General features: G+C 34.5%; 1 protein-coding gene across 1 annotated transcript in view; it reads right to left on the reverse strand.

Moving 5' to 3' along the window:
* The window catches only part of DPP10 (dipeptidyl peptidase like 10), a 630,338-nt gene that overhangs the window by 441,904 nt on the left and 168,686 nt on the right, over positions 1-19,748 (reverse strand). The window contains exon 3 of the mRNA XM_057745327.1: positions 17,948-18,043. Within this exon, the coding sequence (XP_057601310.1) occupies positions 17,948-18,043 (96 nt within the window). The remainder of the gene's footprint in view (positions 1-17,947; positions 18,044-19,748) is intronic.

Genomic DNA, 19,748 nt, shown 5'->3' on the forward strand with positions numbered 1-19,748 from the left:
TAGTCTGATCATTTTCTGTTAATTACAGATATATTGAAATGTGAATTTCTAGCTGTTTTATAAAAAAAATTGCCCTCTGGTAAATAATCAACTCTTAGGAAACCATTTCAGTGAAAGCTCAAACTCAAACAACTCACCATTAATATATGCGGATCTTATGCTTATCCAAAGTAACTGCTATAATTAGTGAAAACAGTCCATTTTCATCAGCAAGTAAAACAAATAAAAGCATATATTTGACCAGTTGGCAATCACAGAAATAATGAGATGTAAGCTAACAATACAGTAATATTACCATATAAAGGCAATTTGTAAATATCATATAAATTTCCATAATGGTTTCAAATTTTACTCAAAGAAAATACGTTGAATACTTCCAGTTAAAAAGAGAAACAACCTTTCCACTGTCACACATCTGTACAAGTGCAAAACATGCAGACCTCCAGTAAAAACACCATATAGCATTGTCATATCCACCTGACCATAAAAAGACTAGAATTGCCACACTTAATCTTGTGATAACTACATTTTTAAAACTTCATATTTCTTCTTATCCTTATTGATCAAATTCAATTCAAATTAGTGACTTAGTTTAAACATTGCAAAAAAAGAAAATTACATATACACACTACTATATATAAAATATTAAGATAACTAATAAGAACCTACTGTATAGCACAGGGAACACTTCTCAGTACTTCGTAATGACCTAAATGGGAAAAGAATCTAAATGTGTGTGTATAACTGATTCACTTTGCTATGCAGCAGAAATTAACACAATTTTGTAAATCAACTATAATCTAATAAAAATTAATTTAAAAAAGAATAAGTATCATATACGCATTCAACTGTTTAAAAGAAATAATGAATTAGAAAAATGATGGATGGATACATTATAAAGAGATGAATTACTAGAAAAAAAAACAATACTGAACATTATATTTGTAGGCTTTGCATATCACTACAAGTGTTCAAAGATATCGTTTGATCTCAAAACCACACTGTGTGTTGTAGATTCCATCCTGTGCTCCTTGAAGCCCTCAAGTTTTCACAAAGGCCTCCAGGGGCTGCCAGGAAGAAAGGAGAGACAGCTGGCACATTCCAGACCTCCTGCCTGATTTAAACTTTATTCAGAGGAGTTGTTCTCTTTCTCTCTCTCTCTCTCTCCTTTCATGTATGTTTTTGTTAGGACAAAGTCTCATGACAGAAAGAGATGGAAAACCAAGGCTGTAAGGATTTTGGGGACTTCTTTTAATAATTATCACAGACCTTAATTTACTGTGAGGCCCAGAAAACAGTATGTTGAACTCATGGATGACCTCCAACTAAGTGAGATCCCTAAGATTAAGAACGTTCCCAAATTTACACACCAGATGGAGGCAACTTCTGCTTTTATAAATATTAAAGCTAGTTTTATTAGCTATTGTATAGAATTTTAATTTTATCATAACTTCAAAACAAAGAAATACCAAGCACGTCTCATTTAAAGATGTAGAAGCTCATTAGTGCTTATTATTTAGTAATTGTAATTTTTTAAATACATTTATTTATTGGCTACATTGGGTCTTTGTTGCTGCACACGGACTTTCTCTAGTTGCAGAGAACAAGGGCTACTCTTCACTGCGGTGTGTGGGCTCACAGTGGCTTCTCTTGTTGCGGAGCACAGACTCTAGGTGCGTGCGCTTCAGTAGTTGCAGCATACAGGCTCAACAGTTGTGGCCCAAGGGCTTAGTTGCTCCACGGCATGTGGGATCTTTCTGGAGCAGAGATTGAACCTGTATCCCCTGCATTGGCAGGCAGATTCTTAACCACTGCACCACCTAGGAAGTCCCTAATTCCTTCCTGGTGAAAAGGACTGCTTTGATACTGTACCTCGTTGAAGTTTCAGTGATTTATTGATGCTAAATTTCTTTTAAATTATAAGAAATGTTTTGGTGATCTGAACAACTTTAAAATAAGTCAAAACAGAAAAAATGTCATTCAGAACTTAAAAAGTAAAAAATGTCAAAAGTTTATTAATATTAAATGGTACCATTTTAGCAGTACTTTCCACATACTCTCCCAAAATTCTACCAAATTATACATGGTAACAAATATAGTTGTATTTAATAAATATCATAATATACTAAAAAGTAGAACTGTCAGCCTCTGAGAAACTGGGAAAAATTTCCATCACCTCTAATGTCACTGGAGTTGGCTTAAAAACTACAATATTTGGATCACTAGGCAATGTTGTCAAAAATGGGTTCACGTGCACACGCACGTGCGCGCGTACACACACACACACACACACACACACGAGTCTACATTTGCTACCATTGTCTGTCCCTTGGATCTAAAATTCAAGTGTATTAACCAGATAATTAGGCCAGCCATTTGTCTACTGCTTCAGTGCAACTTAAAGTATCCCATATACTTTGCTTTACTTTCCAACTCTCTCCTCCCTACAGTATCATTCTTAGAATATCTATTAGAAATGTCAACTTCCAGAAAATACTTTTATATATTGGATGGGTTGAGGAAGATAGTGCTGGAGTCCATATATTTTGTAATGTGTAGTCCCTACAAGTAAAGAGTTGTAGGCCTGAGTACAAGCAAGAAGAACCTTCTCCAAAGAGTATTTTTGAGTGAAGGTGAATTTTTTTATTAGTGTTGTTTAAAGTGTTAGAGAGGCAAGAATTGAAGAGATGGGAAAAGACGCAGTGTCAATTCTCATAGGATGTCAACTAAGCTGGAGTCTGCTTAGATGCTGAGAAGTAATCCAGGCAGGTACAGCCCCACCTAGCATACATCTGTGGATCGCAGAAGACCCAGCAGTCAACAGGAATAGACAGCCCTTCCTCCGAAGATAAGCAGGAAAACAATCTTCATGAATAAAAACTTTCAGAACACCATCCTGAGGACTCAGAGCGAGAAAGAATGACTGATACTGACCTATTTGTGGAAGACTAGATATTTTTCTAAAAAGACGAAAATAGTTTAAAAATCTGTGTAGTAACTTAAAAGGAAATATGACAATGTGTTTTGTATGTAATCATACAATAAAACTGTAAAGGATAAAATGGAAATTAAAAGTATATGATGGTATTAAGAAAAAATATAATTGTCTTCAAAGAGCCAAAATTTCAATAGCAACCTTGGAAGGGTTAATGAGTAGAACTGAAACTTGAAAAGAAGGAAAATAAACAAAAGTAATGTAGAAAGTAAATTTGGGAAGTTCTTAGAATATGCAGCTTAGTCAAGAGGTGAAAGTATTAACAGGTATGATGAGAGTAAAGAGTCATCTCAGGCATTATAGGTCTCTTTGGGGAAGAAGCCAGATAATCCTATTATCAAAATGTCACTTCTCAACAAAACCCCAGGCACTGAATACCAATCACTGTTTGTGTCTTCTTCCTTGAAATTTGACCTTTTAGATTGCATGAAATCAATAAGCCTATAATCAGAAACTTTTACTATAGAGGTCAGAAAAGGCAGTAATATAATAATACTGATTTATAACAAAAATAAGAATTTCATTCATTTTCAATACGACTGTACCTTTATGACCTTGAGAAAACCTACTGTCGTCATAGGATTCACTTCATTTTAAGTCTAAAACAAAGTTTGGTATGATGACTGTGGATGGTGGCAGTTAATGTACATGAATGCAGTTCAGTTCAACTAAAAAATTATTGAGCACGTAAAAGGTGTCAGGCACTGAGCTGGGCACCACAGGGTTAAAACAAACTCAACATTGCTCTCACTCTCAAATATCTCATGGTAAACTGAGGAACAGTTTCCTAAAACCTCTTCCAGTTTGGGCCATCTAGGATTAATTGCCATTGTATTGACATGTTTGAAAAATCAAGGAGAAAAAGGTAACTTGCTGTAGAGAAACCCAGTATTAAAAAAAAAAAAAAGACATTTCTGAACATGAAAACTCTATAGGTGCTCATGAAAATATGGTGTGTTTTGAATAATTCACCTATTTTCCTCCTAATTACTTGGATCATCTCCATCTGATGTCTGCAGACTCTTCCAGTTCTTGATATCCAGGATGGCTCTAAGAAGCCAACCTACCCAGCAACCCAAAACTACTCTCTTTAAGGGTTCAAATTATTCATGTTTTAAAAGTCTCCATGTTCATATTTGTCTTTTATGGCATAACTGGAGTTAGATTAGGATGGGATTCAGCAAAATCTATTCCCCACTGGCATGCAGGAGACCTCCAACAAGGTATCGAATTCCAGCATAATTTCTCTAGTTTCGGAGATTTGGTTTACTCATGTGTAGTTCCATGACCAAAATGAATATTTCAGGGATTTCAACAGAAACAAACATGTCTACTCCTTACAACTTATCTCAGAAGTTGTGGAGAAAAAATATTAGTCTTCTTTTATATTTGTAACTTGATATAGGAGTTTGTGCATCAGTAATCACACCCCACACTATGGTTGGCCATAATAATTTAGTTCCTTTGTTAAACTTTAAGGAAATTAAATGATTTTCTTTCTTTGAATTGTTGAAAGAAGAAATAATGTCCTCTACTATATCTGTTTCATCTAAAACTACAAGGAAACATTTTCAAGTCTACTCTCACAATTGTGTCTGTTTTCAAATTAAAATGAGGGTCTGTGGCATTAAAGTTCTAATTCATTTGCGGAAATAACTACATGCAGGACTTTTTTTTTAATCTGAAAATACGGACAAAATGTAACATTCCTGTCCCGAGGAAACCGAGTTTACCAGTGTGGGTCTCAGACATGGCTGAGTATAAATTAGTCCTGGGGGATTTAAAAAAAAAAAAAATAGCTTGGCCTAGGAAAGTCATGGTTGAATTTAAAGCAGAACTTAAGTTTCTGCTTTTGGTATTGAAAGGAAAGTAGGTTTGGGGACATGAACTCATGTACTGGGGAACATGCAACAATGTTTTCTCTTTCCATGGTTTGAACACTACTCTTTCCTTTGACGTCTTGGAGGGTAGAAAGTGGTAGTTCAGTGAGAGCAAAATGCCAGACGTGTGGAAGCAGCACTATCCAGCTCATTCACTGAGTTACGGGATCTTTACACAGTAAGAACTGACAAAAGTGCCCCCAAATGTGATAGCAGCAGTTGGAATTTCAAAGCAGGTAAGGAGAGCATAAGCAGGGTATTAGACAAATTCAGCCAAAACAAAAATAAAACAAAACAAACACAAAATTAAAGTAGCAGATTTTCTGTTCTCTACTTTTACTTTCCTCTAAAAGTCTTTTGGACTAAATGTTAAGTAATTTAAAAAATTTTTCTTTTTTCTTCCAACTTTATTGCGGTATGATAGACAAATACACAGTATATGTATTTAACGTTTACAACTTGATGTTCATATATGCATATATATTATGAAGTAATCACCACAGTCAAACTAATTAACATATCCATCACCTCACAAAGTTAGCATTTTCTTTTTTTTTCTTTTGGGTGGTCAGCCTACCATCTTAGCAAATGTCAAGAATAACAATACAGTATTGTTAGCTATAGTCACATTGCTGTACATTAGATCCTCAGAATTTATTCATCTTGCATAACTGAAACTTTGTACCCTTAATCCCTTCTCAGCCAATAACCTAAGGCATCTCCCTCCAGGTCTGCTACTTACTAGCTATGGGAGCCTGGGATACTTACTGAGGTCTCTGGGTTTAGTTTCTTCAGTGGTAAAGTGGAAATCATAAACACAATTCAGAGAGTTGTTGTGAAGATTAAATAAGGTAGAACATTACAAACAGCCCAGTGCCTGGCACATAATCAACACCCAATCAATAATTACATGTTGTGATTCTCACAATGATGCTCTGACAAAAGTAATACCAAACATATTGGTTGACTTGGCCAAGGCCATACAGTCTAGTGAATATTAATTCTCCTCCAGGAAGAATAGAAACAAAACTTTTTAAGTGGCTTAACATTTTTAGAGAACTTATATCCATTGTGATGCTCACAGTGACTTTAGGAGGAAGGCGTAAGAGGAGTTATCCTCTCAGTCTTACTGGTAATGACATGGCCACATAGAGAAGTCAAGTGACTTGCCCACCATCTCAGTCAGAGACAGAACTAAAGCTCTGATTTCTGGAGTTCTAACCCTTCCTTTGTCAGACACGCCGTCTGACATACAGACAGGATGCTTCTCCACCTTGATGGTTGCTAGGGCCTCCAGAGAGCAACACATCTGAACAGTACAGAGCAGCGAAGTCACTTTAATCATCAGCCAGAAAAGATTATGCAATATTTATGCTACACAAGGCCTTACTCACTTTTCTAATTAAGATACTTTATAGTTTTTTATACTCTTTTGAATACAGTAGCATCTCTGTGGAATTAAATTCTAAGGAGGGCTATATAAAAAATACTTTGTCATGGGGTGACAAAGGAAAAATTAAACAATTAGCAAAACTGGCAATGGCAGAAAATCAAGTGAACATTCACACTCAGGAAAGAGGGGGAAACACAGACACACATATAGCTAATTAATATGTGTGCTTTTTCACTTACAAATTGAATATCATCAGAGACCACGTAGGTGCAAGCTACCTACTTTCAGATGCTGTTTGCAAGCACATGGCAGTGACACATTAATGGCTTGGGTACACAGCCCCAGTAATGAATGTTTAAGCTCATTAAAACTGGCACAGGTATTGACAGCACAAAGGAGTATGCCAAGGTGTTATCAACTGAAAGTGCAAAATGAGATCAGGTTTTAAATTATGTTTCAAAAACTCCATATGGCCAGTCAAAACAAGGAGAAAAGAGTGTTATGTCATATACTGGAGGTTTCTTGTGTGCAAACGAGAAGCAGAGGAGTTTCTGTGAAAGCTGACACCGTTCCTTAGGAACTGTTTTAGACCAGAGCACCAACTGGTTTCTTAAACCAAAGAACTATTAAAACAATGGCTTAAACCATGGCTTTATGTGGACTTGGAGATAAAATGATAAAATCATAGAACTAAAGTTGCACTCGGAGGTCATTTTTTACAATTTCCTATCAATTATATGAATCCCACTAAGGTATCCTTGTGACATGATCAACCAACCTCTCTATAATATTAGCAAGGAATGCAGAACTCACTAATTTTTATCCAGCCTAACCAAAAGATGAAAAACCACACTTGTTACATATGACATATTGCCACTGAGCAGACATCCATCCCTACAGGCTTTCACTGTAGTTAACTCTAAATTTGCATGAAAAACCCAACCCCTTATTCACAGACTGGCCTTTCATATCCAATGATGGTTCGGATAACACCTCCAATTCCTGTTTCTCTAGGTCCGACTTTCTTCAACCATGTTTCAGGAATTCTAGCTCATAATTCTGATTTAACCTCCTTGCATTTACTCTTAAAGATAAGCTATGTCATTCAAAATTAGCACACTTCCAGAAACCAGCTATGATCCCATGGAATCCTCCCCTCCAGCACATCAACAACTGCTCTCCTTCTCTCTGCTTCATTTAGATTTTTTCCCTTCATTTTTCCAACCCTTAGTATTTCACACTCATATTTGTATCCTTGGATGAAGGATTACCATAAAATGTTGGCAATCATTCACATATTGATCATATTAGAGGTTCATTATACTATTTTTTTCACTTTTATTTATAATGGAAAAAGTTAAATTACAAGTTCTATAAAAAATGGCATGATCAGAATATCCCCTTCTCAGACCTTCCACACTGCCCCAAACTATCAATTCTCATTTGAAGCAGGACACAACTAAAATTTTAATTCATAAATAGATGTTCATGGCATTGTCATTATCAATATTGATGATAAAAACGTTGGCATGTTACATGACAGCATAAATTGGGTTAGCAGCTTAACTCATGTCATTTAGCAAGTCTGTTAGAAGTTGAAAAAGAGTAGAATCAAGTTTTGAAAGTGATGGCAGGAGTTCCTAGGTGGCACAGTGGTTAAGAATCCGCCTGCCAATGCAGGGAACACGGGTTGGATCCCTGCTCCAGGAAAAGCCCATGTGCTGAGGAGCAACTAAGCCCGTGTGCCACAACTATTGAGCCTGTGTGCCACAACTACTGAAGCCCGTGTGCCTAGAGCCCGTGCTCCGCAACAAGAGAAGCTACTGCAATGAGAAGCCCACACATCGCAACAAAGAGTAGCCCCCGCTCTCCACAACTAGAGAAAGCCCACATGCAGCAATGAAGATCCAATGCAGCCAATAAATTAAGTAATTAATTAATTAAAAAAAGAAAGTTATAGCAGATAATTTTAAAATTCTACTACTACTACTACTACTACTAAAACTTCCACTCAACCACGTAATATGAAGTTCAGAAGTACGCATTCTAGCCAAACTGCCAATTGCTTCCAGGTCAGTTGTGCCACCACACACAAATTTGGGTAATTCCAAGTAAGAAAACTGGAGATATCTCATGTGTCCTTCAGTCAAACCCACTAATCATGATGAAGAACCTGGGGTCCAGCACACTGATGGTGGCGAGGTTTTCCCAAGGTGAATATTCAACTGCTGAGCCAGGGCTCCTGAATCCCAGTGTGATACTCTGTTTTCTATTCCACATAAAGTCTTAAATTCCACATTAACTTCTATGCGCATTTTATTTCAGAGTTCTTGTATACACTGATTAGAGAAGTTTCACTTTTTCCTACATGACTTATATAGCTTACGCTTAATCTTATATCTAAAAACTATTTTCTCTGTGTTATGTGTCTTTTGTTAATATTGTATCCCTTAAGCTTATGCTTGTTCACAGGTACTATGCTCATTGTTGCCTGAGGTTAACAGAAGATGTGAACTTAAAGTCTGAATCTGCCTCCTTCTAGCTGTGTAGACTTGAACAAGTCACCTAATTTACTTTAAAGCTCAGTTCATTAATTTATAAAATGAACTTTTCTCTACTTAAATTAGAGAATATAAACATTATGTGTGATACTTAAAAATGCAAGCATAGTTCCAAGCTACTATTAGCTAACCTCCAAAAAATAACTTATTATTAGCATTAATAATAAATTAATGAAAGCAGATATTAGATTTATTTTTGCATCCCTACAGTACTATAATAAAAATAGTATTTAATTTTTATCAAGAACAAAAGTAAAAGATAACTATAGAAAAGAAGTAGAATTAAACTGCTAGATATACTATTGTGTGTGCCTCTATGAGCACACGGGAAACCTAACCACTGTGAACAGGGTGGAATATTTCCATTGACTAGATGCTTGTGCGTGAAATGACTTACTATAGAGAATCCTAGCCATTTAATGATAAACAGAATTATCTCAAGCAGTTCTTCTAACTGAAGACTTTCTGAAATGTATCTACCTGCTTAATACTTGTTTATCCAACATAAAATAGGGAATAGTTGCTTGTGTGTCATCTAAAGGTCTCAATGGCCCATGATTAAGTAAAATTAGCCTTAGAAAGAAATGTACACCACCCCCAATACACACACAAGCAGAAAACAAGACTCAAAGCAAGCTAAATTAAAAGCTTAATATATAAACGTGACTTTATTTTTTTGCTACAAGACCTTTTTTTTTATTTTACAGTTACAATCGATGATACAAAAGTGATACAAAAATGATTTGAATTCTAGTCAAATTTGAAGTTAGATGTGAGTCAAAGGAAATCTTCCTTATTATCTATACTTCCCTTAATATGCCTTTCCTTAAGCCATAGATGTGTTTTTATTAGTTTATAAACATTATTAAATGTTAGTTTAAGGACAACACAAAAAATTCACTTAAGACATTTTCTCTACTCAAATGTATTCTACCCAACAGTGAACACAAAAAAACTGGATTCTGGCCAGAGCTAATTACTGGCTTTGAATTGGGAAGAGGTGAAGAAGAACTCTGAGTGTCTCAACTTACTCATCTATAACACAAAATTAATGCCCACCCTGCCTCCAAAACAAGGTTTTTCAAAGAAATGCAAATAAGTAATGTATGTTGAAATGTCCTAGAAAAGTAGAAAAGTAAATGTAAACATTAATATATCGTAAATATACTAGGTGAAATTCCTGTTACTGACATCTCCCATTCTAATTCTAAGGAAAAGAACATAGCTGGTAACCATCAAAGCAACTTCAAATTCTTCTCTTTTAAAATTATAATCTAATAATATGACTCTGCTGAAGGAGATCAAAGTATAATACGCACAGTAAAATAACAGTATTAATATTCTAAGTATACACCAATACTGAATTGATTGACTTTTTTCACCATTAATTTTAAACACACACACACAGAGGCACACACAGGACATTACTGATACTCGTACACAGGACGCTAATTCCTATTACTCTGTCATAGTATTTCCTTGTTCTCCCATGACATCCTCTTTCTTCTCCTGGGCTCATCTGACCTCTACGCTGAGGCTGAACTTCTTCTTTTCCATAAAGATGACTCCAGTTATTCTTAACTCAAAGTGATCTCTTACAGTTCTAATGTTGTTTTTCTTTTTTTTTTTTTTTATTCAGTAATAACCCAGGAGTTTAGTACCGAATTGTTGTCTGATTATTCAGACGTGTTATTTTCATCTAGTTTCTAAATTCCTTGGGTACCATAATTATATTTTATTTCTTTTAAACATGTCAGTGGTATATATATACATATATATATATATATACTAGTTATAACTAATATCACATGTAAAACTATCCAATAAAGGAGAGGCAAAGAAGCATGCAGTTGGTATTCAATAATACTTGATGAATCTAAGCATAACTGTTTCATAGTATTCACACAGACATTTTCTTTTTCCTTTTAAAAATCAAAATATACTTTAAAAAGTAGGTAGTAACATAAAAGTTTAGTTCTCATAATCTAAAGTTTGGTTTGTATTTCCAACTCCCTTTAAATACTCTTAAGCAATCATTGTATTTCTAAACATAGAAATATTATTTTCCTAAATTTTTCCCCCTGAAATGTTAACAGTAGATTTTATGGGTAAATCCTTTTCCCTGTTCCCTTTTGGCATTTAGTATAAATATTGTCATTTTAACATAAGTTGGAATCTTAAAATACTTTCTTAAAAAAGCTATTTAGCTTTGAATTTCAAACAAAAGTATGAATATTTGCAGGTGGTATGTAAAATTACCATAGTTTAATGTTTTGTAGTAAATATTTTTATTTTATTCTTGATTTCAAGTGCTTTTAATGTGGATTAATTTAAACTTTGGTAAAAGCATATGGAGCATATAAATCACATAGTAATAAAGAGAACATTTTTGATAATCCACAGAAAAGTAAACATGTTCTAATGATACACTATCATAAGCACTTTAATTTTGGCAGGAAACGATCTACTCTTGATAGTAAGATACTTTGACATATATTATTTTAAAAAGAAGATCAGCCATGATAATTAATTACACAAATTAAGTTTCAATAAAAATATAAATTATCCTCAAAAGCTCATAATCATGAATTCAGTTCTACCTTTCAAAAATATCAGCTTTGTTGATAGTTATAAAAAATTAGGGAAAAATTAAAAAGAAGTTAAAAGAGTTAAAATTCTGACTCAGGCTGGGAGTGATACTGCTGTCAGAAGTGTAACTAGCTCCCTGCACACAAAGAAATCCAACAGTTTCTGCAACACAACCAAACTGAACTGATGGACAAAAATCCTTGCATGATAAAATAGTGCCAAACAAACAAATAACAAATTAGATACTTTTGTCCGATTTCCTTAATTATGAGTTCCCTTATTATTGTAAATATTATTGATATTACTTCAGTAATTTGTTTTATTTTTCATGAAGATTACAACAATGGCTTTTCAGTTTGTATTCAATATCCTGGATATAATTCATCAGGATGAGGCTGCCAGTGGCATTTATGTGCCCAGAGCATCTCTAAAAGCTGTTATCGGGATCCCTACCATTCAAAGATCTATTAGGTTCCAGATTTTTGCTTTTCATTTTTGTTTTCTTATCTTTTATTTATTTATTTATTTTTGCATTTACCTTTTTCTGTTTGCTTTTTACAAATTTTTGCTTAGTTAATTTTCACTCTGCTGTCACCTACAGGAACTATTATCACCAATTTAGCTGAAGAAATCAAGCCTCAGAAGGCTTTAAAAAATTGCTGAAAGGTCCTGATTTGTCTCCTTTTAAGGACTTTTCCTATTTCTATATGTCACACTGTAACACATCATTTAAAAGATAACAAGTTGAAATATCTGCTTTTGAATATCATGTGGTAAATAAGTTCAGCTGGCTCCAACACTGAGTCCAACAAAATCACAATTATATCCAGAGCCACACACATGATCACTCATCCCAGGTAGCCATTAAAAAAAAGAAAGAAAGGAAGGAAGGAGGGAAGGAAGGAAGGAAGGAAGGAAGGAAGGAAGGAAGGAAGGAAGGAAGGAAGGAAGGAAGGAAGGAAGAAAGAAAGAAAGAAAGAAAGAAAGAAAGAAAGAAAGAAAGAAAGAAAGAAAGAAAGAAAAGAAAGAGCCCTGTGCAAAATGGGATGGACATTGGGAAGGACAAATTTGTATAGGTCAGAGAAAAATCTATGCACACCATGAGAAAAAGAACTGAAATGAAACCTCTACTGATTGTGGATCAAGTGGGCCCACCTTCTCATATCAAGGAAATATAATAGTGTATCTCATTATGCTAATCAAACTATTTTGAGCCCTAGTTGGATCCAGGCAGCATGCTAATTCCTGGGTTGACTCAAACATACAAATGACACAAAGTCCTATTCCTCAGGGTTTACTGTATCTTAGAACAGAGCTGCTCTAAGAGTGATGTTGGCAGACTACACACAGTTGGGAGGTGTTGGCCACTGGTCCACAATGGGATAAGTTTAACTGAGAGTAAGCATTTAGATGCTTTCATAGCAATTCAACAGGGTTGCAAGACCCAAATTCATGACACTTGGACTAATTTAACCGAGCAGATGAACCTATGGGTGAGCCAACAACAGACTAAGACTGCTGTGTATCAGCAGAACCTCACTACATGATGTTGTGATTTAACAGTAGTTTTTCCACTATACCCCATGTACTTAAAATCCAAAATCTATTTTTTGTAGAAAAGCTAAATGATCTATAAACTACAGAATAAATTTTGAAATTAACTAATGGTAAAGAGTTGAAGATAAAGTTTATACGTACAGTATCACTTGATTCATTTTGTATAGAAACTTAAAATGAATATCCTGAGGTTGCTAAAATTGCTTTAAAATCTCTCCCTACATTACCATCAACCTTATTTTGGAGACTGATTTCTTCTCTCCAGTAATATTACTAAAACAAAAATAGAGACAGTCTAGATATACATTATTCCCTGAGAATAAGGCTGTTGTCAGTTTAACCTAGATTACTTAACTTGGCAAGAAGGAAGCAAGTTTATTTCCTACATTAAAACCTCTGAAAATTGATATGCCAGTTCCTGCTCAAAATCTGAGAATTGGCATTTAGTGTGAACAATCACTATTTCTCTCAATATCTGTTTAATTCTGATTTAGGAATAACAAAAAGTTATGAACATAATAGCAATCTTTTCTATTCATTGCCTGTATATCTTCTCTCAAACAAATATGTGAAATTCCTTTTTTTATTCCAATATTATGTTGGTACTCATTATATTTTTTGCAAAGTAATTTTAGAATGGTTGATATGATAAGATAAAATTTGAGGCTGTATTTCGAATAACTATCATTTTATTTTTCTAGTAATTTACTTTTATTGTGTTTTTCAAAAATATTGATGCACACCAAATAGGAAATAAAAATAAATTATTAAAATTTAAAATAGTTGTCTTTCAAATTGTTTTAGAAGCACTGTCTTAGATGAGACTAGACATGCTATAATTATAATCAAGGAAGAAATTTCTATATGAGAGAATCAACCTCTGGGGTTTATAAGAAGATGATGTTCCTAACTGCTGGCAGGAAAAAAAACAGTCCTTGGCTTTGCACCTGGGAATCAAGTTTCAAGTGGGGTAAAATATGGGCTCTCAGATTGGAGAAGGGATTACAGGTGGAGAAAACAGTGTGGACAAGGGCACAGAGTCAAAAGAGCTTTTGAGACTTATGAAGAATACTAAGTAGTTCAATATTCTTGAAACATAATGTAAAGTAGAATAGTAGGAATGAGGCCAAGCTTGATTCTGAGAGGCCTGAAATACAGAGGGAGGAGTTTGGAATTTATTCAGTTGGCAAAGGGTTCCTCTGATGTCTTTTGAGAAGTGTGTTTACAGTTTTTAGCTGGGCCTTAAAAGTTGTATTTGTCAGGAGACTGCTAGAGGATTAGAGACCCATGAAACTAAATAAGGAGGAGTCTGGGGTTAACACATACATGCTACTATATATAAAACAGATAACCAACAAGGACCTACTGTATAGCACAGGGAACTCTACCCAATATTCTGTAATAACCTCTATGGGAAAAGAATCTGAAAAAGAATAGATATATGTATATATATAACTAAATCTCTTTACTGTATACCTGAAACTAACACAACATTGTAAATCAACTATACTCCAATATAGGGTAAAAATTTAATTAAAATTAAAAATAGTTATAAAATTGCACATACACATTTATCAAATAAAATTTAGGATAAAATGAATAAGCAAAAGAAAAAAAATAAGGTCAAAATCCAACCATCTGGAAACACTCACTGGTATACAGTAGAGACATTGTGAATCACATACTATCAACTCTTTTAAAGACACCTTTGTTCACTTTTTATACCATAAACACATCAATAAATATGCTTACACGTTTTTCTTTTAGTGACTGCATAAGTTACCATGATATGGATGTACCTGGGGAGGTGACATGATTGCAGTATTCAACATGAAAGGATTAGTCACAGTGAGATCTGTAATCATGCGATTGTCAAAGAGGTAGGTAACGTATATGTTAAAGATGGCATCTCAGAGTGAAACAATGAGAGAAGGTAGGTTTCCTACTTCAACACAGTGATTAAAGCAGGCCCCACTTCTTCTCAGCCGTGTTTTTGGATAAGTTTTTTGCTTTAGCCTCAGTTTTCTAGGGTTCATCATTATAACTTACATGCTGTCTATGAAATACGTCTATAAAGCGTCCAGCACAAAGCCTAGCATAGAAGGCACTCCATTAAGGTTAGATTTTTCTTTGATGATTGATTGACCCTCAGGTCAATGTGGGGAGATGAATAATGTTAAAGAAGATGGATTTCCAGGTTTCAAGGTGACATAACGAGGAAGAAGATGCTATAAAAATGGAGATTTCAAGGATCTGAGCAGACTTGGGGGAAGGCGGTTGTTATGCTAACCACGAACATGAGCACCCATCCGAGGCTGCACTGACTTTCACAGATATGTTGTTTGAGAAGCAGCATAACGAATGACATTGCTGCACCTCAACCTACACGTCAGGGCCACCTAGACGCCCTCCTTCTCCTTGGCCAGTAATGCACTAAACACTCCTATGATGACCTCCAAGAACTAACTGAAGCTTCCAAATGAGCTTTAGGTTAGATTACTTCAAGCCACTTATATACTCCAGAAACCTGGTGAGATATGTCAGGAGGATAAAGAAAACACTCACATTTTACATTTAGATATAATCTGTGACCATGAAGCCAGGGTCACATATTGTGTTCACAGTTCCCACTATATTTTCTGGCTTTGTGAGAAATACATAAATAGGCCAGGTACCTAGTGATTGCCAGAAATGTGATGTGGATTGGATAAGAGGAATAAATGAACACAAATCTATTCTCCTATTCAAACAGCCACTCAGTGCACACAAGCCACTGACAGTGAGTCAATTCCTTCAGTGGTATTTATAAAGAGTGCATGCCTCTAAGAGCTTAGATTTTGTTTAATCCTGTTTAAAAGGTTGTTTTATGTCAAATTCTTTTATAAATACTATTGACCTTAGGTTTTACTTAGAATATGATAATAACACTGCAGCTTTGTCCCAGCATATAGTCTCAAAATAGGCTTAACAATGATTGGTAAAGAAATTATGGAGAAATGATTAAAGCGATCAACTCCAAATAATATTATTTTGATATCCTGTGAAGCGTTCGAATGTGTGTCCTAGATACTGAAACATGCCTTAATTTAGCATGCAGTTCACTGCTTAAACATCCCTCCGGTCCTCTGGTACTTCGATATCTAAGTGTCAGTTACACACAGGAGTAAATGCCTCTTCAAATAGTCTAAGCTAACCTGAGAAGAGAGATGAGACCCATGATTTTTTCTTGCTTTCCAAAGTCAAAGACTACACAAATTTCTATAGTTTGGTCAAAATCATGGTGAATAAAGTAGAATATTATTCAGCATTTCGAATCTAATGAGACAATTTTTTTGAAATTACTGGCTAGCAAGTAAAATTTGACTTACAAAATTACAGTAGCACATTAGGAGACTGATTTGTGAGAGATGCACATATTAGAACAATGCTAGGTAATTATGTACCTTTGTAAAATTTAGTAATAGCACTGATCTGAAATAAATCACAGTGAACATCTGACATAATCACAGTGCAAAGGCAACAATATGGCAAGTCCCAAATTTATGAATAATTCAAAATAAAAATATACAAATAGATTAATAAAATTGTTATCTTGTTTTCTCTATTTGTAATACCACACCATGATAATACTTATCTTGTAACCAGTTTCAACTGAAACTTGAGTTTATGGAAAAATAAAACTGAACTTCAATTAAATGCTTTCATTCATTTATTTAAACAAAAACAAAAACAAAAAACAAATCTTAAGTGCTTGCTGATCTCCAGAAACTGTATGACTGCTGGGTCAACAAGTATGATTTGGCCCCTGCCCCCATGAATTGTTACGTTCTTTTTATAGCTTCCATAAATTAACATTTAATTTGCAGGCGTAAATGTACTTAATTAGGATATTAGAGAAGAAAGGATGGACTGTAAGGGAGATGATATTTATTAGATAAAAAGGCAAGGCTCTACCCTTTGAAATAACCTACCCTATGCCTTGAAAATAAGAAAAGATATTATGTCTAAATAAAGTGAAGGGCAAAGATTAACAGCTTTCTAACCACAGTGGTTAGTATGGTCAGGCAAACTGTAATATTCAAGGAATGAAGACTTGACTCCCTTTTATTTAAAATGATGACTTTATTTTTATGTATGTATGTATTTATTTTTCGGCGGTACCACACAGCATGCAGGATCTGAGTTCCCCAACCAGGGACTGAACCTGTGCCTGCTGCAGTGGAGGCGTGGAATCTGAATCACTGGACCACCAGGGAAGTTCCTGACTTCCCTTTCACCAACACATTTCTTATGACTGGATTACCTAATAACTCCCCCTACAAACTTCCATAAAGACAAACCAGTCCATGGAGCCACTCAGTGGTTTGTACTTTATTTATTTATTCATTCATTCATTTGTTTATAATCTAAATGCTTTTTTAAACTTTTCAAAAATAGCAAAATCAGAAATAACCTAAGGAAAGCGGAGGTGGTTTCTTTGCCAAGCCAGAAAAAGCCAAAATGCAATATGGTCCCATGCCCTTTCTGTCATTTCAGCTTTGTTAGAGAGTCTCCCTAGTTTGTAGCATTTAAACTTAAAAAGAAAAGCCACAAAGAGAGAAAAGAAAATTAATCTGATTGCCAAATTTGAAGCACTTACATATATGCTCCCCAAATCTACACTTCTACACCAAGGAGAATTACCCAGAGAAATGCTAGACATGTAACACGTGTTAGAGGCCACATAACTAATGATCATGAGGGAAGAGCAGATATAGAGCAGCCAAGCTAATGTTTGGAGGATAATTTTTTTGATGACCTATCTTAGCAATTGGTTTTCTCTCACATGAGCCAAGGTATAAATTTCTGATTAAATGGTATTTGTAATCATTGATGCATAATGTCAATTAAAATATTAATATAAATACCATTATTTAATTTCAATTATACAGAATTTGAAATAAATATAACATATAAGAATGTATACACATACCATTGATCCACCAAGCTTCTGGATCATGAAGTACAAAGTCTTTCCTGAAGAGGTCTTCTAAAGACAGTCTGGTTTCTGATGAATTTGTGAGTTCATCTAAAATAAAGTAAATTTTTGGTTAGACACATTTCATGTTACTTTTAAAAACTAATGATTATAATACTTGAACTACTTTGCTTTAAAAATATGTTAACTAGATAACAGTATAAAGAGGCATTTTTAACATTTTTTTGGCATTAGAAGTTTTGTCTGTTCCGTGACACTTCAATATATTAAATTATTTTCAATATTAAAATTGTCTTGAGCTACCACAATACTGAGATCAATCCCTTGTTATGTAGTAATATATATAAAATGAAAGCAGTTACTAATTCCTATTGTGCCCCAAAGAATATATTTTTCACAGTTTAACCACAATCCAGACCAATACTTTCCAAAATCACTTCAACATATTCTCTCTAATGATAAATTTACAGGTTTGTTGTAAACACCAAAGATGAAGAGGTAAAGGTCTGATATGATGAATAAAACTTCCCAACTCGAAAGGAAGTTCACCAAATAAACTGAATAAATATCAAATTTCCACAAATAATTACCACCCAACAAATACTAAGTGGAGTAGAAGTTAAATGTAAAAATTCAAGATATATAATGCCAGAATATGCGTGAAAAGCACATGTTCATATTAGTCTCTGACACAAAACTCAGTGTGCTTCCCTTTTAACTTCCAAAATCTGAGAAATGGAAGGACAACACAGTTTAAGTACCAAAATTAAGCACAGCAAACATACTTTTAGATGAAAGAGGCTATAGACAAGTTAGCAATATTTAATTTTCTTTACAAAAAAAAATAGCATTGTTTATTTACCGTATAAAAGCATCTTTGTGACCTTTCAGCTGTGACCTTAACTCTAGCTGAAAATAAAATGTCAACAATATATGCTAACCTCATTAAATATTGTTTTTTAAAGGTTCAGTAGTTATTGCAGCAAGAGCTTTGTTTCTTCCAGCTGTAAAGCTGGGGCAAAGAATCAATAACTTCAAATACAATTTCCTTCAACATGAATCAACCACGTATTTAACCCACAAAATAACTGTTCAGGAACAACTGAAAAAAATATAACAAGTGGAACTAGTGAGAATTGTTTGACCCAGGTCTAGCATAAGACGTCATTGTATATAGATCCGTAAAACAAAATGCTCCGTTTGACAGTCTGACACAACAAAGTTTAAACTTACCTTATTCATTCAACAAATATTAGGGCTATCAATTTTCAAGGTGTTAAGTGACGTATTGTAAGGTGCAGGAGACATATCTATGCCCTGCCCCATGGGGTTCATACAAAGCAAGAAAGAATATGATAGGTGTCAGAATGAGGTTACAAAGTACCGTATGAGCTCAGAGAAAGAAAGGAAAATATCTTGCAAAAACAACCAGAAAAGGCTTCAGTGAAAAATAAAATGACCAATTATCATCCATTGCTGGTAGGAATGAAAAATGGTACAGATATTTTAAGAAACAGATTGGTGGTTTCTTACAGAACTAAACATATAATCTAACAATCATGCTCCTTGATATTTACTCATATGAGTTGAAAACTTACAGCCACACAAAAATCTGCACAGGGATGTTTATAGTAGCTTTATCAATAACAGCCAAAATTTGGAAGTAATCAAGGTGTCCTTCAGTAGGTGAATGGATAAACTGTGGCCCAGACAGTGTGATATTATGCAATGATAAAAAGAAATGAGCTATTAACCATTAAAAGACATGAAGGAACCTTGATTTATTGAGTGAAAG

Source organism: Hippopotamus amphibius, chromosome 8, assembly GCF_030028045.1.
Source record: "Hippopotamus amphibius kiboko isolate mHipAmp2 chromosome 8, mHipAmp2.hap2, whole genome shotgun sequence".
Taxonomy (NCBI): Eukaryota; Metazoa; Chordata; class Mammalia; order Artiodactyla; family Hippopotamidae; genus Hippopotamus; species Hippopotamus amphibius.